Raw genomic sequence first — 25,946 nt, forward strand, 5'->3', positions numbered from 1 at the left:
CCATTCTCCTGCCTCAGCCTCCCGAGTGGCTGGGACTATAGGCGCCCGCCACCTTGCCCGGCTAGTTTTTTTGTATTTTTTAGTAGAGACGGTTTCACTGTGTTAGCCAGGATGGTCTCCATCTCCTGACCTCGTGATCCGCCCATCTCGGCCTTCCAAAGTGCTGGGATTACAGGCTTGAGCCACCGCACCCGGCCGCCCGGCTAATTTTTTAAACTTTTTGTAGAAATACAGTTGCCTTATGTTGCCCAGGCTGGTCTTGAACTCCCGTGCTCAAGTGATCCTCCCGCCTCAGCTTTGTGCTGGGTTTTTGAGCAGATCCTGCCATTAAAGGGGAAGCTGGCTTCCAGGAACGAGCTCTGACGGGCTACTCCAGGCTCAGAGCTTCTTACGTCTTTCCAACATTCCTTGCCATGAAGGAGTCCCACTTAGAGTGAGTGACCCAGAAGAGAAGTGGAGGCGCCTCCCCGGGTCCCGGGTATCTGCGTCTCCCGTGAGGGCGTGGGCAAAGCCGGTGCAGCCGGACGACGGGAGGCGAGAGAAGCCCAGCTCCAGATCCGTGAGGCGAACCACGTGGGAGCTCCAGACAGCGACCACGCCCCCAAACGGAACCAAGGCCCGCCCTGTCGCTACAGCTACGCTCGGAGCGCATCTGCGCCGGCGCAAGCGCAATGAACCTGAGGGCAGGGCGGAGTCGCAGTCGTTCTCTGACGCAGCCGCCGTAGAACGCAGTCGCGAACGCTGGAAAGTGCGGAGACAGGCGCAGGCGCAGTGGCCTCATAGAGACGTGGCGCATGCGCAGTCGTGTATCCGTGCGATGGACGGGCTCTTGACGGCGGTGCAATGGCTGCCTGCGAGGGCCGCAGGAGCGGAGCTCTCGGTTCCTCTCAGTCGGACTTCCTGACGCCGCCAGTGGGCGGGGCCCCTTGGGCTGTAGCCACCACCGTAGTCATGTACCCACCGCCGCCGCCGCCGCCTCATCGGGACTTCATCTCGGTGACGCTGAGCTTTGGCGAGAGCTATGACAACAGCAAGAGTTGGCGGCGGCGCTCGTGCTGGAGGGTGAGGGCCGCGCCGGGTTGACCGGGTCCCGGGGCCGCTGTGCCCGCCGCCCTCCCAGCCTGCGGCTTCTAGCGGGGCCTGGGCGGGCGGGCTCGACTCCCCCGGCGCCGCCCTCTCCACCCCTTCCCTGCAAAAAGGGGCAAATGTGCGTTCCGGGTCGGGGCTGCAGCGGTCTCAGGGGCCCGAATTCTGCGGGGCGGTGGTGGGAGGAGGGCTTGGAGCCCCAGCAGGTTTTCTGGGCTTCGTTCGCTTTTCTGCAAGGTCCTGGCCCAGGCGCCTGCCCCTCTTGGAGCAGAAACCGGAGGTTCCCCGTGGTGTATGCTGCCCGCAGTACAGTGAGAAATTAGCCCATCTTGATTGGCTCTTGGTATGTTCGTGGTGGTCTCAGGACAAAGGGCATTGATAACCACATCCGGACCCATGCATCGCCTGGGCGGTGCCTGGGTTACATCTGTGGGAATCGCGGGAGTCTTTTTCCACTGCTGATGAAATATGACAGAAATGTTTCTACTTTTTTCTTATTCACACGTCATCTAGGCCGGGCGCGGTGGCTCAAGCCTGTAATCCCAGCACTTTGGGAGGCCGAGACAGGCGGATCACGAGGTCAGGAGATCGAGACCATCCTGGCTAACACGGTGAAACCCTGTCTCTACTAAAAAAATACAAAAAACTAGCCGGGCGTGATGGCAGGCGCCTATAGTCCCAGCTACTCGGGAGGCTGAGGCAGGAGAATGGCGTGAACCCGGGAGGCGGAGCTTGCAGTGAGCTGAGATCGGGCCACTGCACTCCAGCCTGGGCGACAGACCAAGACTCTGTCTCAAAAACAACAACAACAAAAACACATGTCATCTACACTACTGTACTAATGACATCTGTAGTATTGCCCCAGCAATGTACCTACTCCCTGCTGAGAGGAAGCTTTTCCCCATTCAAAATAAATAGAGCTGGCTGGGCACGGTGGCTCGTGCCGCGTTCCACCCACTACACTCCAGCCTAGGTGTGACAGAATGAGACCGTGTCTCAAAAAAAAAAAAAAAGAAAGAAAGAAATAGAGCTGAATACTGGGTCTTCCTGCATTCCTTATTGTCCTCACAATTTGTGACAGTTGAGACTTTCCGTGTGATATATTCAGTAAGAAATGTCATTCTCTGTACCTCCCTTAGAAATGGAAGCAACTGTCAAGATTGCAGCGGAATATGATTCTCTTCCTCCTTGCCTTTCTGATTTTCTGTGGACTCCTCTTCTACATCAACTTGGCTGACCATTGGAAAGGTATCAGAAATACATGTACTTGAAAATGATATCAGTGTTGAGGTTTGATTGGGCAGAAGCAGTCTTGCATTCTACCTTAAACAACTCCAGGAGGCATATATGGCAATGAATTGGCAAGAAATCAAGATAAGGAGAAAGGTAGAGCTGTATTTAACCACCTGTCTAGAACACAGATGTTAATTTGATGCTGTCTGACTGCTCTCTAGCATCTGGTGTAAGTACTGATATGTCCAGTCTCCCTCATAGAGTAAGTCAGCTGGTGGGCTTGAACACTCAACCTAAATAACCACACTAATTTCATAACACTCATTAGCATGTATTTGGAAAAGACCAGGCAGAGTTCTGGTGAGGACGCAGAGAGTCTCTTGTCAGTCGGTCTAAGATGGTTTCTCTGTGGAGCAGAGCTAAAGGACTCCTGCCCACCTGCCACACGCTGAACGTCCCTGAATGGAAAATAGGAAGGCAAAAGATTTGAGGTTCTGTGTTATGGATAAGGACACAAACTGCCAAGTGTTTTGAAAAAGATTTCATTCCCTTGGGCTATTGTTGAATTAATTTCAGTCACTATCAGGTCTCATAATGTTGACTTGTAATGGATAGCACCTGCCAAGCATTTTAATGAAGCAGTTTAAATCTCTTGTAGGCCTTGTGGCATATTTGAAATAAAATAGCTTCTCTTATTCAGCTCTGGCTTTCAGGCTAGAGGAAGAGCAGATGAGGCCAGAAATCACTGGGTTGAAACCAGCAAATCCACCAGTCTTACCAGCTCCTCAGAAGGCAGACACCGACCCTGAGGACTTCCCAGAGATTTCATCGCAGGTACTTTGAGTAAATGGTGTGGAGTTATAACTGGGGTTCAATCCAGAGGCATTTCAAACCATTGAAGATTGAAAATAATTATTTTCCTTTACCATTTGTTACCATGTGTTTACCTCTCTCTCGTTCTGGACTGGTCGGATCATACTTGGGGAAAGAGAGGCATAGTCTTTGCTTCATTCTTCTTGAAGACCAGCCGTGGCCAGTTCCCATTTTACTTCTGACTGTGCAGTGTTGAATAAGACAGACCTGTTTCTTCTCAAGAAGCCACAGCTGGTAGGCGAGGCTGGTGAGAAACCAGGCACAGACGGGCAGAGGCAGGTGGCACATGGTGTACATTCTGTGTGGAAAAGAGCAGGGCACTGTTGAAGAACAGTGGCTGGCCCTGAGTGCTCAGGGGAGGCCGTGGCACTGAGGGCAAGATCTGAGGGCTGAGAAGCTGCTGGCACCAGGCGAGGTGGGAAGAGGCAGACTTGAGCCTGAGTGAAACTGCCTGAGGCAAGGAGGACCTTAGCATATGCGGGAAGGTGAAATTCTCAGGGCTGGGAAAGGGAGCAGGGATTGGCTCAGACCAGCCTTGGTCCTGCAGATCCTGGAGGCAGCACTGGAGTGTTCAGTTGATGTGTGCGGGAATATTTTGGCGTGGACTGGATGTCTGAGATGTTTACTGTGAAACTGCTCTGGCTGCTGGGTGGAGACACAGTGGAGGGCAGGAGGCCAGGAGAGCTGCCTGGCTGTGGGAAAAGCTGAGTGGTGGAAGGAGGGCTTCGCAGGAGTGGCCTTGGGAGAAAGAGGGCAGGTCTCCGGGTGGAGGGGCCAGCACAAGCTGCACAGGCTCTGGCCTGGGGACACTGAGGGGCTCCATTTTGCATCTGCCCACTGTGAGATGCCTGGGAGGCCCCATGGAGACCTTGGTGGGCAGGTGGTGCCAGGATCAGAGTCTGCCAGGGGAGACAGGTTTTAGGAGTCCCTAGGTACAGGTGGTTTGTGTCGTCTGGAAAGGTAGTAAGAAGGGGCCAGGCCTAGTCTGGGTGTCACCAGGCTGAGAAGATTGGGGTCAGGGAGGAGGGCAGGGGCAGTGGAGACTGGGGATGGGTCAGGAGGCAGCCGGAGAACCAGGAAAATGTCCTGTCAGTGAATGTTTGGTTCAGGAAGAACAGCCAAATCATCAATGCCGTTGAGAACACCAGGGTGGTGCTGACTCTGGCGTGGCTGCTCGGAAGGCCCTTAGGGTGTTAGTTACTATTGTACATCTGTGATTGTGTCTAGGAGGTGTAGGGGTACCTTGGGAGCTTCACCTGTGACCAGAGTCCTCCGCACCAGGTGGAGGTTTCACTTCCCTTCAGGGCCGTGATAGGGACACACAGCGCTTTCTAACAGCGGCCTTGGGAGTGGTAACCTGCCGAGGAACAGCTCCTGGGCTGGGAGATGGAGGCAGGCTGCTGCCCACTGGCCAAGGATCCCAGCAAGAGTGGCATTGGCCCCCGTGAGCTTGGGTCACCCTCAGACTGCTGTGGGGGTGTTTTGACGTTTTTTCTTTTTTTGAGGCAGAGTCTGGCTCTGTCGCCCAGGCTGGAGCACGGTGGCACGATCTCAGCTCACTGCAACCTCTGCCTCCCGGGTTCAAGTGATTCTCCTGCCTCAGCCTCCCGAGTAGCTGGGACTACAGGCGCATGCCGTGATGCCTGGTTAATTTTTGTATTTTTAGTAGAGATGGGGTTTCACTGTGTTAGCCAGGATGGTCTCAATGTCCTGACCTCATGATCTGCTCACCTCTGCCTCCCAAAGTGCTGGGATTACAGGTGTGAACCACCACTTCCGGCCTTTTTTGTTTTTGAGACGTGTCTCACTCTGTCGCCTAGGCTTGGAGTGCAGTGGTTTGATCTCTGCTCACTGCAACCACCACCTCTCGGGTTCAAGCGATTCTCCTGCTTCAGCCTCCCAAGTAGCTGGGATTACAGGCACGTGCCACCATGCCTGGCTAAGTTTAGTATTTTTAGTAGAGACAGTGTTTCACTATGTTGGTCAGACTGGTCTCGAACTCCTGACCTTGTGATCTTCCTGCCTCAGCCTCCCAAAGTGCTGGGATTACAGACATGAGCCACCATGCCCGGCCCTTTTATTTCTTTAACAAGAAAACGTGTCCTTTTAAAATTGCTATAAGCTCAATAGAGAGGGGATGGACAGTACCAAAATGCAGAAGGAAGCAAGCCCACATTCTCCTTTCAAAGGCAGCATTCCTGTCGCTGAGCAGCTTCTCCAAGGGTAGTCTAGCAGGGCAAAGGGTGTAGGGTGGGAATTGGCCCCGAGAAGGTGCCATGCCTGGTGGGAGACTCCTGTTCTTGATTGGCCGTGGGGCCATTGCTCCACACTTTTGGGTGTGAGGGTTTCCGCCTTTGACGAAGGTCTTTGTCTACAAATTGAATTTTCCTGACTTGAAAGCCAACAGGTGCTTCCTTTTCTTCTTTGGTCCTTCCTCTCCTTTGCATATGGAGTATCATAACTGCCTGAGAGCAGACTGTGGCATTTTTTCCATTGAAAGATGTGTTTCCACCCCTCACAAGTGAACCATAAGCCAGTACCTAGTGTCTAGGAGCAGCTGGGGTGGTGGGTGGTGAGTATTCTGTGTCTTTCTCAACTGTCGACTTGGAGACATCCTGCCTTCCAGGGACTACTTGCACCGCCTCTCCTGTTCAGACCCTGGCACTTTTCTAGACCTGGTTAGGGATGAGACTGTGTTTAGGCCAGATCGCTTTCTGTTAACATTTTCCTTTGATTGATTTCAATTTTTTTTAAGTTTTAAAATTATATTTTCATAGAGATGAGGTCTCACTTTGATGCCCAGACTGGTCTCTAACTCCTGAGCTCAAGTGATCCTCCTGCCTCAGTCTCCCAAAGTACTGGGATCATAGGCATGAGACACCACACCTGGCTGATTTCAAATGTTATAGGGACTTAGGAGAGAAAATGGGAACATTGAGAAGGTATAAAGGGGAAAACACAGCCATACATTACCCCTGTTTCCAGTCCAACTCTTGAAACACTTGGTATATGTCTTTCAATTTATTTGGCCAGATGTGGTGGCTCTCACCGGTAATCCCAGCACTTTCAGAGGCCAAGGCAGGCAGATTGCTTACGCCCAGCCTGGGCAACATGGTGAGACCCCCATCTCTACCAAAAAAAAAAAAATTAGCCAGGCATGATGGTGCATGCCTATAGTCCCAGCTACCTGGGAGGCTGAGGTGGGAGGATCGCTTAAGCCAGGGAGGTTGAGGCTACAGTGAGCTATGATGCAGCCTGGATGACAGGGAGACCCTGTCTCAAAAAAAAAAAAAATGATAATAATAATTTTATTTGGATAAACACATGTATACATAATTGAGGGTTAGGTTCTGGATTGGTATTTGGATACACACGTGTATACGTAATTGAGGGTTAGGGGCTGGATTGGTCCCAATTTTTTTTTTTTTTGAGATGGTGTCTTGCTGTATTGCCCAGGCTGGAGTGCAATCTTGGCTCCCTGCAAGCTCCGCCTCCTGGGCCCACGCCATTCTCCTGCCTCAGCCTCCCGAGTAGCTGGGACCACAGGGGCCCGCCATCGCGCCCAGCTAATTTTTTGTATTTTTAGTAGAGACGGGGTTTCACCGTGTTAGCCAGGATGGTCTCGATCTCCTGACCTTGTGATCCACCCGCCTCAGCCTCCCAAAGTGCTGGGATTACAGGCGTGAGCCCCCGCGCCCGGCCCCTATTTTTTTTTTTATGCACATGAGGATGTTCCCTTTCATGCAGATTTTTATAGCTCTTCTTCATTGCTTGGATAAACCATCATTTCTAAGTCATTTATCTGTTGATTCTTTCTTCATTTGTAAACGTCCCCATTACATGCGTAGTACATAAACTATTAAGAGTTAAAGGTTGTGAATATTTTGAAGTCCTCTGACATGTATCATGACAAACTATTCCCGAATTTGCTTCCCCTGCTACAGTGCTGAGAGTAGCAGTCAGTGGTACCCTGGTAGCACTGGGCATTCTCGTGTTGGTAATGTTTCCGATGCGACAGTCAAAAACTGGTGCCTGCTTTTCATGGACGTTTGTGTGTCTCGCCTAGAAGCAGGGACACTTACAGGAGGGAAGAGGTGATGAGCGGCCGTATGTGCTCCCATCCCGGAAGCTGTCCGTGTCCTTTGATGAGTCTTAGGAATTTCATATTTTCCTTTATTATTTGTTTTTTTTTTTTTAAGTTCTTTATTTTTTCTTTCCTTTATTATTTATATGACTGTTGTGAGTTAGAATATTTCATCCTTTACCAAGTATGCTTCTTATGACTTCATCAGGCTTAGAAATTAGTTTTAGAGAACTTTGCTATGTAGTAGCAGTAATCAGTTAGAAAATATTATTGAAAAGAGATCGTGGCAGGATGCAGTGGCTCACGCCTGTAGTCCCAGCACTTTGGGAGGCCGAGGCAGGCGGATCGCTTGAGGTTTGAGGTGAGGAGTTTGAGCCAACATGGTGAAACCCCATCTCTACTAAAAATACAAAAATTAGCCAGGCGTGGTGGTGTGTGACTATAATCCCAGCTACTCAGGAGTCTGAGGCAAGAGAATAGCCTGAACCTGGGGGGCTGAAGTTGCAGCAAGCTGAGATCGCGCCACTGCGTTCCAGCCTGGGTGATAGTGAGACTCTGTCTTGACAAAAAACAAAAAGAAAAGAGATCTCCATCACAATAAGAAGAAAAGAATGCCACCAAGTTCACAGGAATAATCCTGATATTAAAATACATAAAGTCAGTATGAATAAAAGTATAACACTCAAGGTATTTGAAAAGATCTAAATAATTAGACATTTTATTCTTGTGCTATAAAGATTTAAGTGGCTGGGTGCGGTGGCTCATGCCTGTAATCCCAGCACTTTGGGAGGCCGAAGCGGTGGATCACGAGGTCAGGAGATTGAGACCATCCTGGCTAACACGGTGAAAACCCCGTCTCTACTAAAAACACAAAAACAGAATTAGCCGGGCGTGGTAGCAGGCGCCTGTAGTCCCAGCTACTCAGGAGGCTGAAGCAGGAGAATGGCATGAACCCAGGAGGCGGAGGTTGCAGTGAGCCAAGATCGCATCACTGCACTCCAGCCTGGGCAACAGAGCAAGACTCTGTCTCAAAATAAATAAATAAATAAAAGATTTAAGTTCTCCCTAAATTAATCTGTAAATCCATTGACTCCCTGTCAAAATTCAAACCTCTATTGAAAATTTGGGAATAAAACTAAAACTCAGATGAACATCCCTACAAGATCATAAAACTGTGATCATTGAACCCATAGTGATTTTTTTTTTGTTTTTTGAGACGGAGTCTCGCTCTGTCGCCCAGGCTGGAGTGCAATGGCCGGATCTCAGCTCACTGCAAGGTCCGCCTCCTGGGTTTATGCCATTCTCCTGCCTCAGCCTCCCGAGTAGCTGGGACTACAGGCGCCCGTCACCTCGCCCGGCTAGTTTTTTGTTTTTTTTTTTTTGGAGAGATGGGGTTTCACCGTGTTAGCCAGGATGGTCTCGATCTCCTGACCTCGTGATCCGCCCGTCTCGGCCTCCCAAAGTGCTGGGATTACAGGCTTGAGCCACCGCACCCGGCCATTTTTTTTTTTTTTTTTTTTTTTTTTTAAGACAGAGTCTCACTTTGTTGCCCAGGCTGGAGTGCAGTGGCACAGTCTTGGCTCACTTCAACCTCCATATCTCAGGTTCAAGTGATTCTCCTGCCTCAGCCTCCCAAATAGCTGGGATTACAGGGATGTGCCACCACGCCTGGCTAACTTTTTGATTTTTTGTAGAGGTGAGGTCTCACTTTGTTACCTAGGCTGGTCTGGAACTCCTGGGCTCAAGTGATCCTCCTGCCTCAGCCTCCCAAAGTGCTAGGATTACAGGTGTGAGCCACCGCACCTGACCCTCGTAATGGTGATTTAAGACTAGATGATCTTAGTGATGTAATTCTAATAGTTTCTTCCGACCTTCCACTGTGGACTCAAGAGCAGGGAGATGAAGAGGACAGTGATTGCGCGACCTGGTGGGGAAGAGACTAGACAAACACACAGTGGAACTAGTGGCTCACATCTGTCATTCCAGCACTTTGAGAGGCCGAGGCAGGCGGAAAAAAAAACAGGCTGGGGCCAGGCGTGGTGGCTCACGCCTGTAATCCCTGCACTTTGGGAGGCCGAGATGGGTGGATTGTTTGAGACCAGGAGTTCAAAACGAGCCTGGCCAACATGGTGAAATCCTGGCTCTACTAACAATACAAAAGATTAGCCTGGCATGGTGGCAGGTGCCTGTAATCCCAGCTACTTGGGAGGCTGAGGCAGGAGAATTGCTTGAACGTGGGAGGCAGAGGTTGCAGTGAGCCAAGATCGCGCCACTGCACTCCAGCCTGGGCAACAAGAGCAAAACTCGGTCTCAAAAAACAAACAAAAACAGGCTGGGCACAGTGGCTTATGCCTGTAATCCCAGCATTTTGGGAGGCTGAGGTGGGTAGATTACCTGAGATCAGGAGTTCGAGACCAGCCTGGCAAACATGGTGAAATCCCGTTTCTACTAAAAATACAAAAATTAGCCAGGTGTGGTGACATGCGCCTGTAATCCCAGCTACTTGGGAGGCTGAGGCAGGAGAGTTGCTTGAACCCAGGAGATGGAAGTTGCAGTGAGCCAAGATTGTACCATTGCACTCTGGCCTGGGTGACAAAGCAAGACTCTGACTGGGATTACAGGCATGCGCCACCATGTCTGGCTAATTTTTTGTACTTTGAGTAGAGATGGTGTCTCACCATGTTGGCCAGGTTGGTCTTGAACTCCTGACCTCAGGTGATCCACCTGCCTCAGCCTCCCAAAGTGCTGGGATTACAGGCATGAGCCACCGTGCCCAGCCATAAGTAGTCACTCTTTCCTTTAAAAAAAAAAAAAAAAAAAAAAAAGTGGAACAATCTAAACATCCATCAGTAAAGAAGTACAAAATTGTGGTTTGGGCCGGGTGTGGTGCCTCCAACCTGTCATCCCAGCACTTTGGGAAGCCAAGGCAGGAGGAATTCATGAGGCCAGGAGTTTGAGACCAGCCTGGGCAACGTAAGGAGACCCTGTCTCTATGATAATAATAATGAAAATCAAGGTTTGGCAATACCACAGAAAACTGAGGCCATAGGAGAGAATGAATCTGCCTCTAGACTCAGGAGGAACTAAGCCTCGGTCTGTGATACGGTCTGCAGCTTTCCCACGCTCCTGTTCACACGGGGAAGGAAGCAGAGGATGGAGCTCTGTGCCTGCAGGTGTGGAAACAGGGAACGGGGCGGTGGGGGGTGGCCAGAAGACCCGCATCACACAGCAGGGGGGCGCCTGGCAAGGGGAACCCAGCTCCATATGTCATCGGAAGCTTTGTGCTTTGTAGTGAGGATGTGGGCGCCTTACTCATGTTGCGATGACTGTGCAGGAGGCCTGGGGACCCAGAGCTGTTGCTGGAGCTGGTGTTTGCTGCAGCCCTTTCTTATGAAGCCTTTAGGACCTGTGAGAGTTTGGAAATATTCCCACACGGGAGGGGCTGAAGCGCTTTGCCTGGGGCCATTTAGCCAGTCGGCAGTGTCCCCGGGCTCCTAAGGAGCTGTCTTCTGAAGCTGCCTGTTGTGTTGAAAAACGAAAGTAATTTAGTCTGAGGTGAGGTGGAAGCTCAGTCAGTGAGGTGTGGGCTGCACCTGAGGGCGTCCCGTAGAGGGAAAGAAGGGCAGCTCGCAGGCGCCCCACGATTTCCTGTGTGACTGATTTCTCTGCAGAAATCACAAAGACGCGTCCAGCGGGGACCACCTCACCTGCAGATTAGACCCCCCAGCCAAGACCTGAAGGATGGGACCCAGGAAGAGGCCGTGAAAAGGGAAGAAGTGCCTGTGGATCCCCGCCCAGAAGGAGATCCGCAGAGGACGGTCATCAGGTACAGAGCGCAGGGCAGGCTGCACACCGCAGCTCAGGCCTTTATATTCCAAAAAACAAGATCGCGAAAACACATTGTGTCTGAGATCTATTTTCCTTTGAAACTGACAGTGTACGCTCTATAATCTGTCTTCATCAACCTTAGATTACAGAATCGAATTTTTAAAACTGGAGGTCAGAGCTAAATTAGGTTTCCGATAATGTCCTCATGGTATGCAATAATGTCTCAGAACATTTCGTGTGGTGTGAAGGGTGCACGGGTGGGTGGGGGTGGGGAGCCAGGCTCAGAGGTGGACACTGGCTGCCTGGGCCACCTCCTTTCCCGAGTCCCATCTGGTCGAGCAGAGAGCAGAGGGAGAGGGAGTTGCCCAGTGCCCAGGCTCCCAGGGTGCTATCCTCTGCCTGGTTGGGCAGGTGCAGGTTGTGGATCCCAGTGAAGCTTCGTTCGGTGCTGGGGCATCTCAGCCTCATTTCCGGCTCCATGTTACACTCTTAGAAACAGAGTTGATGTAATTGAGGCGGAAGGCAGGGCTCTCCGCAGGCATCCTCTCTCCCCCACAAAGTGTGGACCAGACCTGAGCTCTGCTTTGTGGACAGAGCCAGGGCCAGTGAGGGCTGCTGTGCAGGAGTGGCCTGAGACAAGCGCTGTCAGCCATGAGAGATGGGCTCTGAAGAAATGGGCCCAGAGGCCCTGAACTCAGGTGCATGGTGAGAGGCGTGGATGTGTGCATGTGAGCGGTCCTCACTGCCAAGAGGAGAATCCGAGGCCGCTGCACTCGAGTGGAGGGTCCGAGGCCGCTGAGCTCAAGTGGAGGGTCCGAGGCCGCTGCGCTCGAGTGGAGGGTCCGAGGCCGCTGCGCTCGAGTTAGTGGTGGCGTGAACGCAAGGAGGCTTTACTTCCAGAGCAAAAGATCATGTGACCTCAGCCTGTCAAAAGTGCCACATCCGTACTCCCAGCATGTAAGCCATCTGTGGATGTAAGAGGCCTTTCGCTGAGCCTGAGACAGATTCACCACAGGGCCCCAAGAGAACGCTCAGGCCCAGCCACAGCTAGGAGGTCGTAGCTGTTCTGATGGCCACTGGACGGAACTCTGGATGGGGAGTATGAGTGGCCATGCCTCTCGTGTGTAGGGACAGCCCCCGTCCGTGTGGCCATCCTGGCATCCTGGGGCCACCTCACAGTCATTAGTGCCCCTGTCTGGATGACAGATTCTCTGGATCTCCACCGTAGAGGCCCCCTGCCTCCGGCCTCTGCAGAGGTATTTCTCATGATTCTCCAAGCTCTGGTCTCTGACCTCAGGCCAGCCTTGACCTTGGGGCAGTGCTGTGGTCTTGACTCTCAGGCACGGGAGCTCAGGACTGAACTGTGTGTTTCCTGCCACTCAGCAGCCTGCACCGCAGGAAGATGGGGCCGTGACGGGTGCAGGGCCCTGCCTTGGCTGTGGGTATGGAGCGTGGGGATGGGAAACACGGAGCCACACGTGTTTGACGGCAGCTGACGCCCTTCCTTCTCCCCCGAAGCTGGAGGGGAGCAGTGATCGAGCCTGAGCAGGGCACCGAGCTCCCTTCAAGAAAAGCAGCAGTGCCCACCAAGCCTCCCCTGCCACCGGCCAGGACACAGGGCACACCAGGTGAGGCCACGCCTGCACCCCTTCCTCCCCAGGCGCTCGGGGGCTGGTGGCTGATGGGTGCAGGCTTCGTCTCAGCCGTGGTGGGTGGCCCCCCAGCCCTGGTGTGCACCTTGCCCTTCGGCATCCCCCTGCTGTCTGAGTCCTCACTGGCTCTGCAACCTTGGTGACACCGTGTGGCTCTTGGCCTGCTGTCCCTGAGCATGCGGCTGCAGAAGAAGGTGTGTGTGGGAGATTTGTGTCTGGGCCAGGCTGCCCCATGGGATCCCTGGAGACTGCTGCCTGTGCTGCATCCCTGGTCTCGGCCTGGCCAGTCCCAGGCCGCTCTGCAGGCCGCTTCATTCTGAGCACCATTTGTTGGGGGCCTCCCAGGTGCGGGCCTTCAGCCAAGCTCAGTGCATGCCGGCCTCTCTCAGCCTCATGACTGTCGTGTCCAGCCCCACAGGGTCGGTGGCTTTTTCTCCCCGTGTGCGGAGACGAGGGATTGTAGGAATAGAGACACAAGACAGAGATAAAAGACAGCTGGGCCCGGGGAACTACTACCACCAAGACGCAGAGACCGGTGGTGGCCCCGAATGCCAGGCTGCGCTGATATTTATTGGATACAAGGCAAAAGGGGCAGGATAAGGCGTGTGAGTCATCTCCAATGATTGACAAGGTCATGAGAGTCATGTGTCCACTGGACAGGGGGCCCTTCCCTGTTTGGCAGCCGAGGCGGAGAGACAGAGAGAGAGGACACAGCCTACGCCATTATTTCTTCGTATCAGAGGTTTTTAGTACTTTCACTAATTTGCTTCTGATATCTAGAAGGCAGAGCCAGGTGTACAGAATGGAACATGAAGGCAGAACAGGAGCATGACCACTGAAGCACAGCATCTCAGGGAGACAGTTAGGCCTCCGGATAACTGCAGGCGGGCCTGACTGTCAAGCCCTCCACAAGTGGTGGAGGAGTAGAGTCTTCTCTGAACCTCCCCAGGAAACGGGGACTCCCTTTCCTGGTCCGCTGAGTAGTGGGTACTTTTCCTTGGCACTGATGCTACCGCTAGACCACGGTCCACTTGGTAACGGGCGTCTTCCCAGATGCTGGCATTACCACTAGACCAAGGAGCCCTCTGGTGGCCCTGCCCAGGCATAAAGAAGGCTCACACTCCTGTCTTCTGGTCACTTCTCACTATGTCCCCTTAGCTCCTATGTATGTATGACCTGGTTTTTCCTAGGTTATAGCTGTAGAGCGAGGATTATTATAATATTGGAGTAAAGAGTAATTGCTGGAAACTCATGATTAATGATATTCATATATAATCGTGTCTATGATCTATATCTAGTAGAACTGTTCTCACTTTATATATCTTGTTAGACCAGAACAGCTCGTGCCCTCGGTCTCTCGCCTTGGCACCTGGGTGGCTTGCTGCCCACACATGACTCCCTCTGACACAGTAAACCGGTCACCCTCCCGTTCTCCAAACGGAAAACCAGGGCTGGGGCCGCCACCGCCAGAGTCGTTTGCTTGTCTGTGGGACTCAGGGCAGATCGCTGAGTCTGGAACCCTGCTCTCATCATGCCCCCAGGTGTCTCCGCAGTCGAGAGGGAGCCCAGAGCCGGGACTCCCAGCCCCAGGCCTGTGAGGGATGTGTAGCAATCTCTGCGGCATTAATGAGGGCAGAGGCAGAGCCAAGCCATGAGCGCGAGGAGGCCTCAGAACCTTTCCTGAGAGGACGTGTGGTATGATGCCGTTACACACGTGTCAATCCACACATTAGTCAACGTTGGCTGGGCGTGGTGGCTCACGCTTGTAATCCCAGCACTTTGGGAGGCTGAGGTAGGAGGATCGCTTGAGTCCAGGAGTTCAAGACCAACCTGGACAACATAGTGAGGCCCTATCTCTACAAAAAAAAGTATATATATATATTTGAGACAAAGTCTTGCTCTGTTACCTCACTGCAACCTCCACCTCCCAGGTTCAAGTGATTCTCATGCCTCAGCCTCCCGAGTAGCTGGGATTACAGGCACGCGCCACCACGCCCAGCTAATTTTTGTATTTTTAGTAGAGACGGGGTTTCGCCATATTGGCCAGACTGGTCTCAAACTCCCGACCTCAGGTGATCCGCCCACCTCAGCCTCCCAGAGTACCGGGATTACAGGCATGAGCCACCACGCCCGACCAAAAAAATACCATTTAAAAAAAGAGTGACCAAGGCGACTCTAATGCGTCTGCAGTGTGAGTCCTGTGGAGCACCTGAAGCCCATATGGCAGAATGAGTGTGTGTGAGTCGAGGGTGTTCGTGTCAAGGTCTGCACCCATCAGCGTTTCACATTCTGAGTTGGCACCATGCTCACCTGCTGCTCCACAGGCTCCACTCTGCTGTTCCGGCGCCCTTAGGGCAACCAGTCTTGTCCCTTTGGCCAGAGGCCACCGAGGCCCAAGGAGGGCATGCCTGCCCAGGCACCAGGTGGAGGTGCGCAGGCCCCAGGCTGGTGGTCGGGTGCCAGGTGCCATCCTGTGCAGCCTCCGGAGGCCTCAGGCCCTTGGCAGACTGTGTTCTCCCTGGGGACTGCTGCAGCCTCTGTGGCCCCGCCCTTTGCTGTGTCCACCACCGCTCTTCCCATCATCCCAAACTCACTGTCATCTTTGCCCGATGGGGGTCACGGCAGCGCTCTGCCTGAGGGTGTCCATCTGTGCCGATGCTGGGACCACGCCCGCCATGGCCTGTGCTCTCTCTCTCTCCTACTAGCGCATCCAAACTATCGCCAGAAGGGCGTGATTGACGTCTTCCTGCACGCGTGGAAAGGATACCGCAAGTTCGCGTGGGGCCACGACGAGCTGAAGCCTGTGTCCAGGTCCTTCAGCGAGTGGTTTGGCCTTGGTCTCACACTGATCGACGCACTGGACACCATGTGGATATTGGGTCTGAGGAAAGGTACCTAGTGCTTTCTGGGGAGGGGCTGAGCCCTCCTTGTGGGCCTCGTGTGCTAAGGCAGAGTGGGGGCTGCACGTGGAGTGAACGCTGTGGTTTGCATCTGACCATGGGTTTTCCCTTCCCCTGGGTGCAGGAGTGGACGTGCTGACTACGGTCAGTTCCTGTTCTTCTCCAGCCACCCAGGGCACACACAGGGCAGCTGTCCCCAGATCTCTGCAGGAGTTGAGCGTGGCCTCTTTGGGGGACGTACAAGGGGCATTTCCAGGCTGTGCTGCTCTTGGACCTGGGGGTGGTGGGGATGAGTGACTGTGGGCCCTGCTGGGTCCAGATCTCAGCAGCGTCCTTCGTAGACCAGCACATCCATTTTGAATTGGGAGTATGTGTCTTCAGTTATTTAAGCGATATTTTAAACATTTACCTAATTTTTTGAATAGGTTGTAGACCACCAGTAAATTACTTGTGTGATTTTTTTGTATCATGGCCTTTGATTGTGACCCATTTGTGGTCACAGTGACTGCACTGCTGACTCTGTTTTATTCACAAATATTGGAGACTTCAAGATTTACCCACTTGAGACGGGAGGTGATGTTGAAGCCCTGCAGCAGGGGAACGATAATGCCCCAGAATGTGGGCTTGTTTTTTATTTTTTTGTTTTTGCTTTTGTTTTTGAGATGGAGTTTCACACTGTTACCTGGGCTGGAGCGCAATGATGCAATCTCGGCTCATTGCAACGTTCGCCTCCTGGTTTCAAATGTGAGTTTTTTGGAGACAGAGTCTTGCGACGTGGCCCAGGCTGGAGTGCAGTGGCACGATCTCAGTTCACTGCAGTCTTTGCCTCCCAGGTTCAAGCGATTCTCATGCCTCACCCTCCCCAGTAGTTGGAACCACAGGCACACACCAGCACACTCAGCTAATTTTTGTATTTTTAGTAGAGATGGGGTTTTGCCATGTTGCCCAGGCTGGTCTCAAACTCCTGGGCTCAAGCTATCCACTTGCCTGAGCCTCCCAAAGTGCTGGGATTACAGGCGTGAGCCACCATGCCCAGCCAAATGCATTTTAAAGATTGAAGATGGATAGATGATAGGAAAATGCTGGACCCATCCATTTGTCTCTGCATCCTTTACTGTTTTATGTTATAGAATTTGAGGAAGCCAGGAAGTGGGTGTCAAAGAAGTTACACTTTGAAAAGGACGTGGACGTCAACCTGTTTGAGAGCACGATCCGCATCCTGGGGGGGCTGCTGAGTGCCTACCACCTGTCTGGGGACAGCCTCTTCCTGAGGAAAGCTGTAAGTGTCTCAGGGTGTTCTGCAAGGAGACAGTGGACTCGCATGCAAGGAGTTCCCCCTTTAGCGGACTTGTGGGGATGTGATTGTTTTCCTATTTCCTCTTCAAACGCACTGGAGTCTGTTTCTGAGCCCATATCCGTAAGCTGATGCAGCCACTTTGATCACCACTGACCTTGTAGAGACGTTCACTCAGTGCAGTGATGCCCGTTTCCTTTGCTGCTGTGTTGGCCCCAGAGAGCCTTCAGCGTCTCCACTAGGGCCAAGGGGGCGAGAGTCATGACATGTAGACGAAGCCTCTGGGTGACTTGAAATGTTGGTTCTCTGCTCTGCTCGTATACCAGGAGGATTTTGGAAATCGGCTAATGCCTGCCTTCAGAACACCATCCAAGATTCCTTACTCAGATGTGAACATCGGCACTGGAGTCGCGCACCCGCCACGGTGGACCTCCGACAGCACGGTGGCCGAGGTGACCAGCATTCAGCTGGAGTTCCGGGAGCTCTCCCGCCTCACAGGGGCTAAGAAGTTTCAGGTAAGGGGGCAGGCTTTCTGGCTGGACGTGGCTCCCCTGGAGCCACCTTTTGCTTATCACAGCAGGTGCTGTGTGTGTGTGTGTGTGTGTGTGTGTGTGTGTGTGTGTGTTTTCGTTTTCAGGTTTTTTATTGTGATAAAACAGAGGAAACGCGCCACCTTAACCATTTCCAGGCATACTGGTTGGTAGCGTTACACATTCACGTTGTTGCAGGCGTGCAGGTTGGTGGCATTACACACATTCACGCTGTTGCAGGCATGCAGATCGGTGGCGTTACACATTCACGCTGTTGCAGGCATACTGGTCGGTGGCGTTACACACATTCACGCTGTTACAGGCATACAGGTTGGTGGTGGTACATTCATGCTGTTGCAGGCGTGCAGGTTGCTGGCGTTACACATTCATGCTCTTGCAGGCGTGCAGGTCGGTGGCGTTACATTCACGCTGTTGCAGGCATACAGGTCGGTGGTGTTACATTCACACTCTTGCAGGCGTGCAGGTCGGTGGTGTTACATTCACGCTGTTGCAAGCATACAGGTCGGTGGTGTTACATTCACGCTCTTGGAGGCGTGCAGGTGGGTGGCGTTACATTCACACTGTTGCAGGCATACAGGTCGGTGGTGTTACATTCACGCTGTTGCAGGCATACAGGTCGGTGGTGGTACATTCACGCTGTTGCAGGCATACAGGTTGGTGGCGTTACATTCACACTGTTGCAGGCATACAGGTCGGTGGCATTACACACATTCACGCTGTTGCAGGCATATAGGTCGGTGGCGTTACACACATTCACGCTGTTGCAGGCATATAGGTCGGTGGCATTACACACATTCACGCTGTTGCAGGCATATAGGTCGGTGGCGTTACACACATTCATGCTGTTGCCGGCATACAGGTCGGTGGCGTTACACACATTCACGGTGTTGCAGGCATACAGGTCGGTGGTGTTACATTCACGCTCTTGCAGGCATGCAGGTTGGTGGTGTTACCTTCACACTGTTGCAGGCATACAGGTCGGTGGCGTTACACACATTTACACTCTTGCAGGCGTGCAGGTTGGTGGTGTTACATTCACGCTGTTGCCAGCATACAGGTCGGTGGCATTACACACATTCACACTGTTGCAGGCATACAGGTTGGTGGCGTTACACACATTCACGCTGTTGGAGGCATACAGGTCGGTGGCGTTACACACATTCACGCTGTTGCAGGTGTGCAGGTCGGTGGTGTTACATTCACGCTGTTGCCAGCATACAGGTCGGTGGCGTTACACACATTCATGCTGTTCTGCAGCCATCACCTTCATCTCCAGAACCCTTTTCATCTTAAAACTGAAGCTCCTCTTCCCCATCACACAGTGACCCCTCATGTCCCTCCCCAGTCCCTGGAAAACACTGTTCAGCTTTTTATCCCTGGACCTCACTGTGTGGAGTTCCTCGTGTGAGTAGAATCACACACGATTTGTCCTTTCTTTTTTCCTTTTTTTGAGATGGAGTTTCATTCTATCACCCAGGCTGGAGTGCAATGGCGCAGTCTCAGCTCACTGCAACCTCCGCCTCCCAGGTTCAAACGATTCTCCTGCCTCAGCCTCCCAAGTAGCTGGGATTATAGGTGTGTGCCCTCACGCCCAGCTAATTTTTGTGTTTTTAGTAGAGACAGGATTTCACCATGTTGGCCAGGCTGGTCTCGAACTCCTGACCTCATGATCCACCCGCCTTGGCCTCCCACACTGCTAGGGTGACAGGCGTGAGCTACTACACCTGGCTGATTTGTCCTTTTATTCGGGCTCCTTTCACTCAGCTCAGCGTCTTTAAGCTTCATACGCGAAGACGCTTCAGAAATTCCTTTTTAAGGCTGAATATCTGATGTGTGACCACGCCACTTTTGTTGACTCCTCCCTCCGCCAGGGCTATGCCATTTTGGCTGTTGGAAGCGCGTGTGCACACACCTGCCTGTGGCTCTGCTTTGGTTCTTTTGAGTAGTAGAAATGGAATTGCTGGATCACGTGGTAATTCATTGTTTAATTATTGAGGCCCCACCTCAATAATTTTTTCACAGTGGCGAAACCATGTCACATTCCCACCAGCAGTGTCCAGGGCTCAGCCTCCATGCCTTCGCCAGCACTCGCTGCTTTCTGTTTTGTGGGCAGTGGCCATCCCCATGGCCCTCACATAGTGGTTTTGATGTGCATTTTTCCCAAGTGACGAACAGGGCTGGGGATTAGTTCATGTGCTTATTGGCCATTTGTGCATCTTCTTGGAGAAATGCCTGTTCAAGTCGTTTGTCTTTTTTTTTTTTTTTTTTTTTTTGAGACGGAGCCTTGCTATATCACCCAGTCTGGAGTGCCGTGGCACGATCTCGGTTCACTGCAACCTCCACCTCCCAGGTTCGAGCGATTCTCTCGCCTTAGCCTCCCGAGTAACTGGGACTACACCCACCACCACACCTGGCTGTTGTTTTGTACTTTTAGTAGAGATGGGGTTTCACCATGTTGGCCAGGATGGTCTGGAACTGACCTCTGACCTCAGGTGATCCACCCATTGGCCTCCCAAAGTGCTGGGATTACAGCCGTGAGCCACTGCACCCGGCCTTTTTTTTTTTTTTTTAAACTCAACGTAATTCATAGGTTCACAACCTGGTGTTTTTTTTGGTTTTGTTTTTTGTTTTTTTGTTTTGAGACAGAGTCTATCTCTGTTGCCTGGACTGGAGTGCAGTGGCATGATCTCGGCTTACTGCAGCCTTTTCCTCCTGGGTTCAAGTGATTCTCCTGCCTCAGCCTCCCAAGTAGCTGGGATTATAGGCGCATGCCACCACGTCCAGCTAATTTTTGTATTTTTAGTAGGGACGGAGTTTCACTATATTGGCCAGTTTGGTCTCGAACTCCTGACCTCAGGTGATCCACCCACCTCACCCTCCCAAAGTGCTGGAATTGCAAGCGTGAGCCACCGCACCTGGCCCACTGCCTGTTTTTTTAATTAGATAGTTTGTCTTGTTGAATTGTAGGAGTTCTTCATTCTGTATAGTCACTCCATATTAGAAGTTTTGTTTTTACTTTGATTTTTGTTTTCTGTTTTTGAGAGACAAGGTCTCACTCAGTTGCCTAGGCTGGAGTGCAGTAGCCTCCTGAGTAGCTGGGACTACAGGAGCTCGCAGCTACACCAAGCTAGTTAAAATTTTATTTAGAAAACCCCTGTCTCTCTTTTGTAGAGACAGCATTTTGCCATGTTGCCCAGGCTGGTCTCAAACTCCTGGGTTCACGCAATCTTATCACTCTGGCCTCCCAAAGTGGTGGGATTACAGGTGTGAGCCACTGTCCCGGGTCTCTTTTTACTTTGTTAATGGTATATTTTGATAGATAACAGATGATCATTTTCATGAAGCACAGCTGGTCTGTTTATTGTTGCTCATGCATTTGGCCTTACGTTCGAATCCTTGTTCTTATTCATGAGCTGAACACATCCCTCTTTAGAGCAACTGTGACCACTTGTGGGGAGAAGTGCAGCCCACACCATCCACGTGAGGCTCCCATGCAGACGTTTAGAAGGCGTTTCCACTGCAGCTCAGAAAATGGCCCCAGGCGCCCATGGGCACCCCCACGTCACCAGGGCCTCTGGTTGCTGTAGGTACACAGGGATAAGCAGCCAGGCCGTGAAGGCGCTTGGCATGGGTTTGGGTGTCTGCGTTGGGTAGAGACCTGGAGAGCCCCTGCTGGGCGTGCCCTGACCTCCCGGTACCGTGTGCCCCACTGTGGGCCAGGACGCCTGGTGCTGCTGGCTGGGTGTGAGCCCTGAGGAGCTGAGGGTGGCTGTGACTTGGAGGACGAGTGGGAGCTCACCAGGAGGGCGTGGAGCCGGGTGTTTCATATCATCAGGAGCAACACTGGGCTCAGAAGGCAGGCACACTTGCCGTCCCTCCAGAGCCGTGGCTGACGGCCAGGTCTGGCAGGCTCTTGTGAGGACAGTGCCTGTGATTGTCAGATGCTGTCCCTTCGAGTAAGGGATGAGAGCCATCCTGAAGACGGGTCAGCTCTGTGGTGACCGCCCGTCAGGAGCAGTGACATTCAGGTGTGTTGCACTGGTGGCTGTGTGGCTGTGTCGTGTGGCCACCAGGAGCCATGTGGGCAAGGACAGCTGTGGGCCGGGCACAGAGCTCTCTCTGCTGGGAGTCAGTCGGTGCTGGGGCGAGGGGAGGCATAGCTCACAGAGCCCTCTATAGCTCACCCCAGGCAGTAAACGCACTGTACCCCTTTCTGCCGCAGGAGGCCGTGGAGAAGGTGACGCAGCACATCCACGGCCTGTCTGGGAAGAAGGACGGGCTAGTGCCCATGTTCATCAACACCCACAGCGGCCTCTTCACCCACCTGGGTGTGTTCACGCTGGGCGCCAGGGCCGACAGCTACTATGAGTACCTGCTGAAGCAGTGGATCCAGGGCGGGAAGCAGGAGACACAGTGAGGCCCGGCCCTGCCCCCAGCTCCCGTGGCCCCCAGCTCCCGCGGCCCCCCAGCTCCCGTGGCCCCCCAGCTCCTGCTGCCCCTCGCCCCACTGTGGGTCAGAAAACCGCAGCCATGCCAGGCCTGGCCCAGGCATTTCTGTGGGGAGCGTATTCATTCACTTCTCACCGTGGCCTCCGCGGGGGTGAGGGGGGCATCGTCACTGAGGGCCATGGGCTGTGCAGGGTGGCACCTTCTGTCCAGCAAGGGCCAGGCCTGCTGTGCTTGTGTGGGCCCAGCATGTGCCTGTCCCTGGCGCCACCCAGGACCCATGCACCATCCTGGTAGAGTGAGGTGACTGCTGGTGTCCACAGGTTGCTGGAGGACTACGTGGAAGCCATTGAGGGGGTCCGGACACACCTGCTGCGGCACTCTGAGCCCAGTAAGCTCACCTTTGTGGGGGAACTTGCCCACGGCCGCTTCAGTGCCAAGATGGTGAGTGTGTCCATGGGGACTTCCGGCCACCGCCCCTTTTACCTTGGCTTCCATGGTTCCTGAGTCGTGATGTCAAAAAGAACAACGAAATCCTGGCCATGGCGCCCACGTGGAGGCCCTAGGTAGACCATGGCTGCCTGGCCAGGCCTGTCTTGGCAACAGGGCAGCGAGGCCTTGTGTGGCACCTGGGGTGGGCAGGGCTTCCCCAGAGCAGCTCCCTCCCCCAGCCATTCCCGTGCCCGGTGTGTAGCAGGTCCTTGGGTGGTGTGTGGGGGCCAGGTTGGAGGGCCTGGCCCAGGCGGCTCCACTGTTCATGTCAAGTGCCCTCGCATGGCCTCCCCTCCCAGGGTACCGGGGTCGAGGCAGCACTGGGCCCCCATGTTGGCTGCCAGTGCAGCTGCAGGCTGAGGGCCGGGCCTGGGATCTGGGGCTGAAGAGACCCTCTGGTTCCAGGACCACCTGGTGTGCTTCCTGCCAGGGACGCTGGCTCTGGGCGTCTACCACGGCCTGCCCGCCAGCCACATGGAGCTGGCCCGGGAGCTCATGGAGACTTGTTATCAGATGAACCGGCAGATGGAGACGGGGCTGAGTCCCGAGATCGTGCACTTCAACCTTTATCCCCAGCCGGGCCGTCGGGACGTGGAGGTCAAGGTGGGCCTGGGCCTGGGTCGGGGTCCGTCAGGAGGAGGGTGCTAGCAGGGCTGGCCTCGCCCTGAGCTCTGCTCTGCCCACAGCCGGCAGACAGGCACAACCTGCTGCGGCCAGAGACCGTGGAGAGCCTGTTCTACCTGTACCGCGTCACAGGGGACCGCAAGTACCAGGACTGGGGCTGGGAGATTCTGCAGAGCTTCAGCCGGTTCACGCGGGTGAGTGTCTGTCCTCACCCCCTGTGGTCGTGGCCACCGGGCCACAGACACAGCTGGGCTGTGGGGCTCGGGCTGGCCCCGCCCTTGGTGGTGGCTGTCACTGGGGCTGGGGAGGGTGGGCTTGCTGCAGCCTCAGGGTGGCCACACTGCAGCCTGGGGGCCCCGGCATCCCCATCCCCACTGAGCTTCATCGTGTGCGGGACCCGGGTACTCAGAGGGGCCGGGCACCCCTCAGTCATCTCTCAGGACCTATCTGGGGAGGATCCCCTCTGTGGGCCCAGCATCCCCCCAATTCAGGAGGCACCCATGATTGCAGCGCCATCCCCACTGTGGGCCAGGCCCCGTTTCAGGTCATGCCCTCCATGTTGGAGCCAGATGAGGCCTGAGTCACCTCCTGGCTCTGCTCTCACCTTGGTCTGAGGGCCCTGCTGCCTCAGCTCCCGTCTGCCCTGTGTCCTGTGAGGCAGCTGTGAGGCCCTGAGCGCAGGTTCTGGGGAGGCGGTGTCTGTCGCGGTCGCTTGAGGGTTGTTGGCGTCTCCCGGTGGGCTCTGGTGGAACCACAGCTCGCCCAGGGGTGGCCACTGTCGAGGCACCCTCCACCCCGAGCCTGCGCTGGGGGCCGCGTTCACCATGAGGTGGAGGGCGCTTCGGTGATGAGGCTGAGGGGGGTGCAGGGTGCCCCCCATCTGGTGACGAGGCCCTGGCTGTTGCGCAGGTCCCCTCGGGCGGCTATTCTTCCATCAACAACGTCCAGGATCCTCAGAAGCCCGAGCCCAGGGACAAGATGGAGAGCTTCTTCCTGGGGGAGACTCTCAAGTATCTGTTCTTGCTCTTCTCTGACGACCCAAACCTGCTCAGCCTGGATGCCTACGTGTTCAACACCGAAGCCCACCCTCTGCCCATCTGGACCCCTGCCTAGGGGGGGCGGCTGCTGGCGTGGGGACTTCGGGTGGGCGGAGGCGCCTGGCTGGGTCTGTGGCATTTTCCAAAGGCCCACATGGTGCCAGCAGCCGCTGAGTGGCCCGGGCTCTGAGCTGGCTCTGGGCTCCCCTCATCTCTCTTTCATCAGGACACCGTGAGGCTGAGTGAGAGCCGCAGTCTTTGTGTGGGGCGGGGTGGGCCGGGCCCCTGGAGCCTCTGCCTGCCTCTTCCAGAAAACACGAATCATGACTCACCATTACTGAAGCCTGAGCAGGTCTCTGTGGGCCGACCACAGTGGGCTTCGAGGTGGTCCCTGGTACTGTGGTGACTGAGTGGACAGCCCAGGGTGCAGCTCTGCCCAGGCTTGTGAAGCCTCAGATGTCCCCAACCCAAGGGTCTGCAGGGGCTGCTGTGACCCCACAGGCCCGAGGCTCCAGGGCTGGCTCTGGTGTTTACAAGCTGGACTCAGGGATCCTCCTGGCCACCCCACAGCGGGCTTGGAGGGCTGGACGGCAAGTCCATCTGGCTCACAGGCCCCTCCAGTGGAATGGGTCTTTTCGGTGGAGATAAAAGTTGATTTGCTCTAGCCGTGTGTCTGCTGTGTCTACAGGGGTCTCCGTGACTGGAATGTCTGGGTGGATGTTGGGGAGAAGCTATTCTTCAGGTCATGTCTCAGAATTCAGTTTGCTGAGACTGGACTCCAGCTGTCCCCTGCTGGGGGGCAGAGAGAGGCCCTGGGGAAGCTCCGTGTCCCTGGGGAAGCTCCGTGTCCCTGGCCCCGTGGGGCAGATGCCTGGAGGGAGGCATCCTTGCTCCTGCGTCTCACACGGCCTGCTTTCCTGCAGGGCTGGCACTGAGGCGCACAGCTAAGGGATAACGTGGGCCCTCGGGTCAGGCAGCTCCCAGTGGCCTGGCATGGCTGTGGCCCCGAGCCCTGGGCTGTGGTGGCAGAGTCATCCTCATCATCACTCTACTGCTGTCTCTATCCCAGGGCTGACCCTGGGCCTTGGCTGAGTACCCCCGACCGTGAACCAGGTGACCTCTTAGGGCCGCACCCCTCCACTCTCTCCTGTGAAAAATCCGTCACCTTCACTTCGGAAGACTTCCCCTCCCTGGGAAGCCAGAGCTGGTGGCAGCACAGGGCAGGGCTACCTGGACCCAGCCCAGGATTGCCGGCCTTGTGCCCCACTGTGGAGGTCCGGGCCCGGAGTGTGGGCCTCAGCTCTGTCCCCACAACTCCCAACATCCCACAGCAGCCACCTGTGTCCTCCTGGGGACAGTGGGCGTCATGGGGCTTCCTCTCCTGCCTCACGCTGGGCCCTGACCCTGCACTCCTTCCTGTGGGCCTGGAAAGGTGAGAACAGCAGCTGCGATGCGGCCCTGGTGCCTGCCCCTTCTCATGGGGGGCCCAGCGCTGCCCCAGACTGCCCCTTGTCATGGTGAGACCAGCGCTGCCCCTTGTCACAGGGGCCCAGCACCACCCTAGCCTGCCCCTTGTCACGGTGAGACCAGCGCTGCCCTCCTGGACCGGGTGCCCCATGGCCAGCTGAACGGGCAGGATTAGGGCAGCGGATGGGGCCTGAACAGCCGGAAAATCTGCACCTTCTCCATCTCACCTGGACCTCTGAGACTAATGTGCTGGGGGCGTGGCCCCAGAGGGGAGGGGACAGCAACTGCCTGCCCCTTGGGGGCCAAAAGCACTGTCCAGTGGCCTCCCCTGGAGGGGTCGCTGTGTACAGAGGATGTCAAGGAAGGAGTCACCTTGGAG

The 25,946-nt window shown here is 54.5% G+C and overlaps 2 protein-coding genes and 1 non-coding gene across 3 annotated transcripts; all 3 read left to right on the top strand.

The window, feature by feature from the left end:
• The first annotated feature begins 751 nt into the window (after positions 1–751).
• On the top strand, positions 752–24,764 carry MAN1B1 (mannosidase alpha class 1B member 1). The gene is made up of 13 exons (XM_008005525.3): positions 752–1,062; positions 2,226–2,334; positions 3,020–3,153; positions 10,948–11,102; positions 12,623–12,732; positions 15,462–15,647; positions 16,787–16,935; positions 17,277–17,465; positions 21,724–21,914; positions 22,271–22,391; positions 22,845–23,042; positions 23,126–23,257; positions 23,973–24,764. Exons 1-13 carry the CDS (start codon positions 844–846, stop codon positions 24,174–24,176), a joined length of 2,097 nt encoding a protein of 698 aa, XP_008003716.2. The 5' UTR covers positions 752–843; the 3' UTR covers positions 24,177–24,764.
• On the top strand, positions 9,114–9,199 carry LOC119620205 (small nucleolar RNA SNORD62). Its single transcript, XR_005236681.1, has one exon. It is a non-coding gene; the product is annotated as a small nucleolar RNA SNORD62 (small nucleolar RNA).
• LOC140713007 (uncharacterized) lies at positions 17,618–18,927 on the top strand. Its single transcript, XM_073022114.1, is given in 3 exon segments — positions 17,618–18,247; positions 18,249–18,537; positions 18,540–18,927. Coding segments are annotated over 3 exon segments (1,101 nt in total). The 5' UTR covers positions 17,618–17,722; the 3' UTR covers positions 18,827–18,927.
• Positions 24,765–25,946: the final 1,182 nt, after the last annotated feature.

This window comes from Chlorocebus sabaeus, chromosome 12 (assembly GCF_047675955.1).
Source record: "Chlorocebus sabaeus isolate Y175 chromosome 12, mChlSab1.0.hap1, whole genome shotgun sequence".
Taxonomy (NCBI): domain Eukaryota; kingdom Metazoa; phylum Chordata; class Mammalia; order Primates; family Cercopithecidae; genus Chlorocebus; species Chlorocebus sabaeus.